We start from the raw sequence: 10,347 nt of genomic DNA on the forward strand, positions 1-10,347 counted from the left end.
TGAAACACCCGTTCTTTTCATTTCCTATACAGAGAATCTCAAGAAAGCGTTTTTATGGAACTTAATTAAAAATGTGAAACTCATACTCAATATTCTACATTGGATCCATAAAATTTTTTTGTCTTTATTCCAATAATTACGACCTAAGAATATTGAAATGCAGCGGTAACTCGGCATTTTAGCGTACGAGCGAAGAAATGCAGTGTATATATATATATAAGTGTATATACACACAGCATTAAACATGATGGACAATATGATATGTGTATCATTACTGCCATCATCGGTATTTATTATTGTTATTGTTTGTTTGTTGTCATAGTGTTGGTGTTATTATCGGTTGTGTTGCGGTGTTGATGAAGTTATTCATCTGTTTTTTATTCTGTTGTTTTGGAGTTATTTTTAGTTGTTGGTGCTGGTGGTATTGTTCTTGTTGTGATGTTATTTTTTGTTGAGTTGTTTGTGGTGTTATTTAGAGTTGTTGGTATTGTTACTGTTGGTGTTTGAAGGAGATGTTGGTGTCGATGTCAGTGTTGTTGGTGTTATTGTTAATGATAGTGATGTCAGTATTGTTGTTGGTGCAGTTGGGATTGTTTATTTAGTTATTTAGTTATGTTGTAGTTGTATCGTAGATTGTAGTTCATATTATTTATAGTTGTTGTTGGTGGTGGTGGTGATATTAGTGCTGTTGGTATTATTGATGGTATTTTTAGGTTGTGGTGATAGTGTTGGCCGTGTTGGCCCTGTTATTTGTGGTTGTTGATATTGTTGTTGGTGCTGTTAGTGATTACCTTGTTAGTGCTGTTGGTATTGTTTGTTGTTATTTATGGGTTGTTTTATTGTTAGTGGTGCTGCTGTTATTAATTGATGTTGGTTGTTTTTTGAGTTTTGTTGTTGTTAGTGGTGCTGCTGTTATTAATTGATCTTGTTTTTTTTTTTTTGGGTGAGTTTTGTTGTTGTTAGTGGTGCTGGTGTTGTTTGTGGTTGTTATAGGTGGTGCTGCTGTTGGTTTTGTTATTGGTGTTTTTGTTGTGTTGTGTCGCTGTTGTTGGCGGTTACTCGTGTCGGTGTTATTTTTGGTTGTTGGTGTTCGTCTTGGTGTCACCATAGTGTTTCCTATTTTTCCTTTTTTTATTATTAGTTGGCTAACTTTATTTATTTTTATTTCTAGCTTGAAGGCTTGTTCTTGTTGGGTCCAGATTACATTGAAATGCATTTTCTCAGAGAGAAACCACTCATTCAGGTAGTTCTCATTTTCAATAATCTGATAAGAGAGCACAGAAAAACAAACATGATCCTGTACACAAATAACTTTCCCCGCATACACATTGACGTAACTTTTGTTTTTAAGCCAGCAACTCGTACAGTCTGATAAGTTGTAGCAGACTTTTCATTTTTTTTCTGACTCACTGAAGCTCCTATACTTAGACATAACAACTTAAGTAGACCACGTTGCATCATGTTTCACTTGTCTTATATAAGAGCATCGGACAGCCGTGATCTATCTCACTGCCATCTTCTCTGTCATCCTCGCTTGCTTTCACAAATAAAACTACTATTACTATTTTTTTGAGCGTAGAGTAAATGAATTGGTGGTGCGGGGTTTTATCAGTGCCTGATGCAGGTGTTTACTAAGCAGGGAGGCTGATGGCTATGATGGAGAAAAGGAGAAACCTTAAAAACTTTATTGATACCTAAGAACTTTATTAACTGCCTATCTGTCCAAACTGGGGATGTAGCAATACCTGTATAATTTTAAGATACTATAGGAGTCTGATATCCATCCATGTGTACTTGGATACGTAATTCATGAAATTGTCATAACGCCTGACATAAGTGCTAGTGCTGTTGTTGTTAGTGTTAATGTTGTTGTAGTGGTCATGTTTTTGGTATTGGTGATGTTGGTGGTGGTGATGTTGCCGTTGCTGTTGACAGTAAGGGTGATGCTTTTTTTGTTGTGATGTTGGTGGTGGTGATGTTGTAGTTCTTTGTATATGCTTTTTTTGTTGTGAGGCTGCTGTTGTTGCCAGTTGTGATGTTGCAGTTGGTGGTGATGCTGCTGTTGTGATTTTGTTATTGGTGATGTTGCTGTTGTTGGTGATGCTGATGGTGATGTTGCAGTTGTTGGTGGTAATGGTATTGGTAGTGGTGATGTTAAGGTTGTTGTTAGTGATATTGCTGGTGGTGGTAATGTTGGTATTGGGGTGATTTTGTTATTGTGATGTTGGTGTTGTTGGTGATGGTTCTCATGTTAGTGGTGGTGACGTTGCTTTTGTTGTTGATGAGGTTGGTGAACAACATCCTGTTTTTGATGGTGGTAATGTTGTTTTTCTTGATGAGGGTGGTGGTGATGCTGTTGTTGTTGGTGCTGATGCTGCTGTTGCGATGGTAGTGGTGATGTTGGTGGTAGTGGTGATGTTGCAGTTGTTGTTGGCAGAATATGCTGCTGTCGCGATGGTAGTGGTGATGTTGGTGGTAGTGGTGATAATGCAGTTGTTGTTGGCAAACATGCTGCTGTCGCGATGGTAGTGGTGATGTTGGTGGTAGTGGTGATGTTGGTGGTAGTGGTGATGTTGGTGGTAGTGGTGATGTTGCAGTTGTTGTTGGCAGAACATGCTGCTGTCGCGATGGTAGTGGTGATGTTGCTGTTTTTGTGGTTGGTGCTGGTTGTAGTGGTGGTAGTGATGGTATTGTTTTTGATGGTCTTCAGGGTGGAAAGGTGTTTGTTAGCAGTGTTGCTTTCGCTATTGTTGTCGGAGTGTGCAGAGTGAATGAATGACTTACATGGACACTAAATTAGTTGTCCAGATGAAGGCATTTAGGAGATTGAAGAGTGCTAAGAAAATGCTGCATATGAGTGTGTGTGTGTGTGTTTGTGTGTGTGTGTGTGTGAGAGAGAGAGATAGTAAAACCTGTGTAAAATGGAAAAACCCCAGTGGCTTTCTGTGTAGAGCTAATACTTCAGTAGTACTGCAAAAACATATTCAAATGTGTGTGTGTGTGTTTTATTATGTACTTATTTGACCTTTCTGTCAAAAACATCACTGGGTGGAAAAGAGACAGGGATTAAAACCACTACCTACAGCAGGAACACATATGCTCACCATATGTGTGTGTGTGAGTGTGTGTGTGTGTGTGTGTACGCGCGTCTTCCAGTGTGTGTTCTGTATCTGAGGTAATAACTCTGAGCATTTTTATTTTGAAAACATGACGAAATTAGTGTGTAGGTGCAAGTTTTACACACACACACACACACACACACACACACACACACACACTGAAATTCCAACCTCAAATTCCTTTTGTACAAACTGTAGCTTCGACATTTTCCCATGAGATTTCCTCATTACGTTACATAATGTTCTGGTTACCGTCTTACATAAAGGAATTAAGCATCATAAATCTAATCTGTCTATCTGACTGTCTGTCTCTCTCCCTCCCACTGTCCTTCTTCCTGTTCCTGTGTCTTCCTTTTTTCTATTACACGTCTCGTAAGAAATATCGGTAATCAGTGAGCGATGTGCCGTAAGTCAGATCTATCTCCTGATGAGACGGCGAGCGTGCTTTCCAGCAGCCGAGGGTGAATGATCAGGGTGTACAGTACAGTACGTGCGCTCGCCAGGTGGAAATATACCACACGCTTGCACCTACCTGTGAAGAATAAGGCATTGATTCCTTATTTCCTCCTTATATAAAACAGCTGCTCTGCTTTCAAAACGTTTTAACCCTAAAGGTCAAGCTCTCACATGGTTTGACCGAATAAATCTGCCGAAAAATTGCTACTAAATTATTCACATGCACGACACGGCCTGTAAGTCTCATCCCCAGATTATGTTACCTGAAAAGCAGACTGCGTTTACAGTATGTGTGAGATGAGAAGTGTTCCAGCAGTGCTGAAATCAGGGTTCTGTCTAAGAATCTGAGGCGCGGTATCGACGCGGCAGAGCTCCGCTTACGGCGCGTTTATTGTTCCTCGCTGCTGCGGACGGCTCCAGGGTATTTCTTATTGCTTTAGCTGTTTTAAGACGATAAGATTCTTCATGAACCGTTTGTGCGTTTATGGAGTTGGGTTTGGAGTTTCGCTGGGTGTCAGCTTTAATTATCGGCTGCAGCTCCGACTCAGAGCCTGATTTTATCAGGAAAGCGTCAGGAATTAAAGTTGTGACTAAATCGATACAAGTGCCAGGGTTATTATTATAGAGGCAAGGCATGGGACTAAAGAAGCAGATCAGGGCAGTGGTCTGTGGGAAAGGGGCGTGGCCTCAGGGACTGTTTCATCTAGCAAAGGAGGTGTGGTCTGAGTGTCTGACTGTTTGAGAAAAGGAGGCGTTGTCTTGGTGTTTATTTTAGAAAAGAGTTTGTAGTTGTTCTAGTGAAGGAGGCGTGGCCTTGATGTATAGCTGTCTTAATGAACAAGGCATGTCCTTAGTGTTTGTTGTCTGAGTAACGGAGGCGTGGCCATGATGTCTGGCTGTCTTAGTGAAGGAGGCGTGGCCTTGATGTCTGCCTGTCTTAGTGAAAGAGGCGTGGCCATGATGTCTGGCTGTCTTAGTAAAGGAGGCGTGGCCACGATGTCTACCTGTCTTAGTGAAAGAGGCGTGGCTTTGATGTCTGGCTGTCTTGGTAAAGGAGGCGTGGCCTTGATGTCTGGCTGTCTTAGTAAAGGAGGCGTGGCCTTGATGTCTGGCTGTCTTAGTGAAAGAGGCGTGGCCTTGATGTCTGCCTGTCTTAGTGAAAGAGGCGTGGCCTTGATGTCTGGCTGTCTTAGTGAAAGAGGCGTGGCCTTGATGTCTGGCTGTCTTAGTGAAGGAGGCGTGGTCTTTACATCTGGCTGTCCTAGTGAAAGAGGCGTGGCCTTGACGTCTGGCTGTCTTACTGAAGGCGACGTGGCCATGATGTCTGGCTGACTTACTAAATAAGGCGTGGCCCTGATGTCTGGCTGTCCTAGTGAAAGAGGCGTGGCCCTGATGTCTGGCTGTCCTAGTAAAAGGGGCGTGGCCCTGGTGTCTGGTTGTCGATCGAGGCACACCTAGTCTGACTACTATAATAAAGGAAATGATGCATCAGCGCCCACTTGTCTGAACGAAAGTGGTATGTCCAGATTGTCTCTTAAATACAATGAAGAAGGTGTAGCCTTAGTGTCTGTCTGTTTTAGTGAAAGAACACTTTACCATAATAAAAGCTGTTTACCAGCACCGTGTCTCAGTGATGGAAGGATAAGAGTAAAAAAAATAAATCTAAATGAATGAGTGTACTGAACGTTTCCTCTCTCTCTCTCTCTCTCTCTCTCTCTTTCTCTCTCTCTCTCTGACTGGAGGTTATTATACGTGTGTGGAGGTGATCTTCACTCTCAGGAGACAGGTCGGCTTCTACATGATGGGTGTCTACGCTCCTACGCTCCTCATCGTGGTCCTGTCATGGCTGTCTTTCTGGATTAACCCAGACGCCAGCGCAGCCCGGGTTCCTTTAGGTCAGTCTGCAGATAAAAGTAACAACCGATTAATAAAAAAACACGAGGTGTGCTGCTGGGTGAAAAAGAAACAAATGGTTTTAAACGGTATTTCAAAACCTTGAAATCAAAAAGTAGTGCTTCAGAGGTTCTTGTACCTGTCCCTTTGGAGAGGGTCATGAATATTGATGTGATATTACCATTACCTCCCTCTCTCTCTCTCTTTCTCTCTCTCTCTCTGTGTGTGCAGGTATCCTGTCTGTCCTGTCGCTCACCTCTGAATGCACGTCTCTGGCATCTGAGCTGCCGAAAGTCTCTTACATGAAGGCCATTGATATCTGGATGATCGCCTGCCTGCTGTTTGGCTTTGCCTCGCTGGTGGAATATGCCGTGGTTCAGGTATATGTGTGTGTGTGCAGGATATAGAAATTGTGTGTAAGTGTGGTGCTTGGTTGCACCATGGACACGAGTGCAACAGACAATGTGACATGTGGTCCATTTCAGCTCAGGATCCATTAACTCGAGTAGCACTTGTACAGTTTGTACAGTACTGGGAATAATGTTGCCCGTATACAACACTCCAGTTGCTCTCTTTGGGAGATAAGGATTCCCGTCAGACTGAATCATTTTCAGCAGTAAGCAAAGTTTATCTACATAGTCTTTTACAAACTGCTCCACAGAACGCAAAGAGGTAAAACAGTCAAGAGTCGAGAACATTACAACAGACAGAATAGTCCTCACAGAGAAATCAGACGATACAGCGTCTAGTGTGACACCAGGGTTCTGTTAGTGTCTCTCGAACTTGGTTTCACATGCGCTAGACTTTTGTTACTTATGTCTCATCTATACACACTTTTAATTTCTTGTAGCACTTTATTAAAGCTCAGAAGACTCCACATTAAAGTGCATCCTTTATGTAGAATTTACTTAGACGTTGGTCTTTAGGCTGCTCTCGTTGAGGGGTCGAGACAGCGGACCACTCGTTCTGCAGACCCTGGCACAGGTTTTACACAAGATGCCCTTCCTGACGCAACCCTTCCATTTCTATCTGGGCTTGGGACCGGCACTGCATCCAGTGGCTGGGGTTTGTGCATTGGGTGGGAATCGAACCCAGGCCTTCCATATGGTAGGCGAGAAACCTACCACTGAGTCCCCAGTCTGTGTGAACACTAAAAAACAAAACAAAAAAAATCCCCTGCCGTTTGTTTCCTGTGTATTTATTGATTTATTACACAAACATTTTGTATTAGTATTTTCATCTGCCATGTGAAAGGCCCGGGTTCAATTCCCACCTAATGCCAAAACCCCAGCAACTGGATGCAACGCCAGTCCCAAACCTGGATAAAAAGTCAGGGTTGGGTCAAGTAAACCTGTGCCAGGTTGTGTGCGGATCGGATCAACAGCAAGTACTCCAACACCAAATAAAAAATTACAGAACAATACTTGTATTATCCCTAAGTGACCACTTTCCATACCAGAAAAGAAATCTTCTGGGTTTTGCATGCAAAAAAGTAACAGTTGCAACAGTCAAAGTCCTCAAACGACCTGTGTGTGTGGTTCTGCAGGATGCTAAGTAAACCTTAGTAGCTAATTTCCTTATAAAACTACAGTACACAAATTAACCCTAAGACTAAAGGGTCCTCATACCAAATACCTCGTCAACTTTGTTTCATTAATGACTATTCACTGGGCTTTATAATTCCTTTTCGTTTTTTGAAGACATCTGTGTTCTACATTATGTACCCTGGACTTTTGCACAGTACTGTAGAACGCTAAATATTCATGATGTCATCATGGACTATCGTTCTTAAATATAATGTTTGGTCAGAAATGCATGTAGGAAATGCATTTTTGATGCAAATAAGATGACAAATATTATTAACATTTCATTTCGTTCCCTGACCCCTGATTGGCTGGGAAAATGTACTTTCACAAAGGGGTGTTCAGATGAAGTTTATGTAAAGATCCTGACACTGAAATGCCGCGTTTGAAAAGGGAGTGAAAAAAAGAACAAAAAAAAGATCTCATCATGGTAATATGACATCACATTTAAAAGTTAATTCTAAAAGACAAGTTGTAACCAGGAAATATTATAAATATATCATGCCTAATAACTGAAAAAGTTTTTAGTTGTTTATAGCTCGAACCTAAAATATTGTAGTGAAATCCTTTAAGCCTCTGAACAATTTCACAGCGTGAGCACAAGATACGAGCTGGGATTGTTTTTTTTACAGCCAGGCATGTCAGAACCAATTGAACTCCACATTACTTCAGTCCCAGTAAAGCGAAAGGAGTTACGAGTTACTCTAACTGTGGCGCGGCTTCTGGTTCACGCGCGTGCTGTTTGTGTGAACGATGTGACAGGTGATGCTGAACAGTCCCAAACAGATAGAGGCGGAGAAGATCAGGATGGCGCAGAAGGAGAAGGAGAAGGCGGAGAAAGAGAAGGAGAAAGAGAAGGAAGGGAAGGCGCCGTCCAAGGCCAACTCCATCAACGGGACCGGAGGGACCCCGATTCACGTTAACACGCTGCAGGTGAGGAAGGTTAAACGCTCTACGCCAAAAATGAAATGTCGATTTTGTCATAACAATGCAATCGAGCTTAAAGCTGCATGTGTTGCACGTTTTGTTGGTAAATTCAGAATCATGTAAGCGGTCCAGTACCCAAGGTTTATGAGGACCCCTGTCGCAGTTTGACGAACTTTACGATCATTAATAACCGTCTACACTACACAATGTTCTGAGCATGCTCGGTGAGACACGGTTAAAGAAGAAGAAAGGATGAAGAAAGGATTGTGTGGGCTTTGAGTCTAATGTGCGCAGTCAAGAAGCCTGAGGCGATGAAGATGCAGCACACACGGGCTTTTGTTCTTCTTACAGGATAAAACTCCCTCACGTGCTTAGAATCAGTTAGATGCAGTTTCATAAAGATCAGGAATTAAATCATTTGAACTCAATGAAACGCACCACTTTGTTCGTCTCCATGGGATGATGTTCTACCTCTACCATAAAATTCTGACCTCTAGAATACGTATATTTACTCTATATTGACTCTCACATTTGTGTGTGTGTGTGTTGTGTCCTCACCGCCAGGTGGTCGAAACCCGTTGTAAGAAGGTGTGCACCTCGAAATCGGACCTGCGCTCCAACGACTTCAGTATCGTCGGCTCTCTGCCGCGCGACTTCGAGCTTTCCAACTTTGACTGCTACGGGAAGCCCATCGAGTCCACGAACGCGCTGCTCAAATCACAGAACAAGAACGCCAAGAAGCCGGCGCCTCCCAAACCCGTCATCCCTTCCGCCGCCAAGCGCGTCGACCTGTACGCTCGCGCCCTCTTCCCATTCTCCTTCCTGTTTTTCAATGTCATCTACTGGTCTGTTTACCTGTGAGCATCTCAAAGTGTGTGTATATGTGTGTATGTGTGTGTGCGAGAAAGATTTTCAGCATGCATGACTGCCAAGACAAGGTTTCCAGCATGCACCTTCCAGTGTTTGCCATTTCCACCTGATAACGAAGCTGAAGCGTCACTCACTATTCGCGGTTGCCGATGTGGCAAAAACAATCACGTCCAAATAAGATGAACAGTTTAACATCCCTAAAACACTTATTTAATTGCCCTAAAAAAAGGTGGGCTGTTTGCTGGGACTAGCAAGTATGAAATTTTAACTGATTCTCCAGTAGGGCATAGTAAACGGTAATGTCCAAAATTATTGGAACACCCCAAATTAAGGACAAAAAAAAATTATAAATCTGAAAATCAGCAAATCAGAAAAGTAACATACTGTAAAGAACTGAATTTATACATCCAGTCAGCTACAAAAGTACGGTCATGTCATAGTGATAAAGAACCACTTATGTTAGCGTCACTTCCAGGCTTCAACAGTGTCAATTGTAGCACTTTGAAAAAAAAAGTAACCTGGGTGCATGACTTTGCGAAGTTAAATATTCTAAAATGGAAAGCCCCGAGTTGTTTCTAACAGCATTAAGACCATTCTAAGTCGCGCGCAGGTGTGTGTGTGTGTTCAGACCATTTTTTTTTCCCAGAGCCTGTGTACTGACCCGAATTTCTTCGAAACAATGTGTTACCCCATATACTAAAATGCAGACTGGGCATTTCTGTGGCTTATTATTAACGCGAAGGTTTTTTTTTTCCCCCTCTGCTGAGCTGGTTATGTTCTGCATGTTCCCAAAAGGCTGTGTGTTTTGTAGGAGTGTGTATAAAATGGAGACGCTGTTATAATAAAGAGCTTCGTTCATCACTGAGGACCTTCCTGCTCTTCTTTTACAAGTGTATATTATGTATTATTTCAATTGTGTTTGTTTTTCTTCTTTGTACCGGAAAGCTGTGAGCCTAGTTATTAGAGTTACCTTAATCACTCTCTCACTCGTTCTCTGTCGCGCTTATCTCGTACAGGGAGCCTACCCCAAGGGACCCGGTTTCATAGGCGGGGTAAACTGCAACCTAGTACACCCTGGACAGGGTGACAATCATTTCCAGGGCACCAGAACATACACACTTATTCACTCCACGGGCGATTTTGGATTTTGGGAGGAAACCGGAGTACCCAGTGGAAACATGCAAATATCATGGTAAGAGTCTGTCCACATGAATTAGTCCACTAATTAGTCCACTAAATTCTCCCCCCTGGGGATATACCAGTCTTTCAGTGACAGAGTCTGGTTGCCTGATTGTATCTGAGCAGTTCAGACTGAAGGACCTTGCTCAAATGCCCAAAGTGGCAGCTCAGTGGTGCTGGTGCTCAAACCAGGGACTTCCTGATCTGCAGTCCAACACCTTAGCCACCAAGTTGCCCCTTATCTTAATCAAACCCCACAAAAAAACTGATTCTCTCATGATCTTTGCTTAACAGAACTGGGTTCAAGTGCATTTGCAAAA

The 10,347-nt window shown here is 42.5% G+C and overlaps 1 protein-coding gene across 3 annotated transcripts in view; it reads left to right on the forward strand.

Annotated features, from left to right (window-relative positions):
- The window catches only part of glrba (glycine receptor, beta a), a 26,518-nt gene extending 16,809 nt beyond the window's left edge, over positions 1-9,709 (forward strand). For all 3 annotated transcript variants that reach the window (XM_053479379.1, XM_053479380.1, XM_053479378.1), the window contains exons 8-11: positions 5,318-5,470; positions 5,700-5,848; positions 7,814-7,984; positions 8,543-9,709. In XM_053479379.1, the coding sequence (XP_053335354.1) occupies positions 5,318-5,470; positions 5,700-5,848; positions 7,814-7,984; positions 8,543-8,839 (770 nt within the window). In that variant the 3' untranslated portion in view covers positions 8,840-9,709. The remainder of the gene's footprint in view (positions 1-5,317; positions 5,471-5,699; positions 5,849-7,813; positions 7,985-8,542) is intronic.
- Positions 9,710-10,347: the final 638 nt, after the last annotated feature.

The sequence above is a fragment of the Clarias gariepinus genome, chromosome 20 (assembly GCF_024256425.1).
Source record: "Clarias gariepinus isolate MV-2021 ecotype Netherlands chromosome 20, CGAR_prim_01v2, whole genome shotgun sequence".
NCBI classification, from domain to species: Eukaryota; Metazoa; Chordata; class Actinopteri; order Siluriformes; family Clariidae; genus Clarias; species Clarias gariepinus.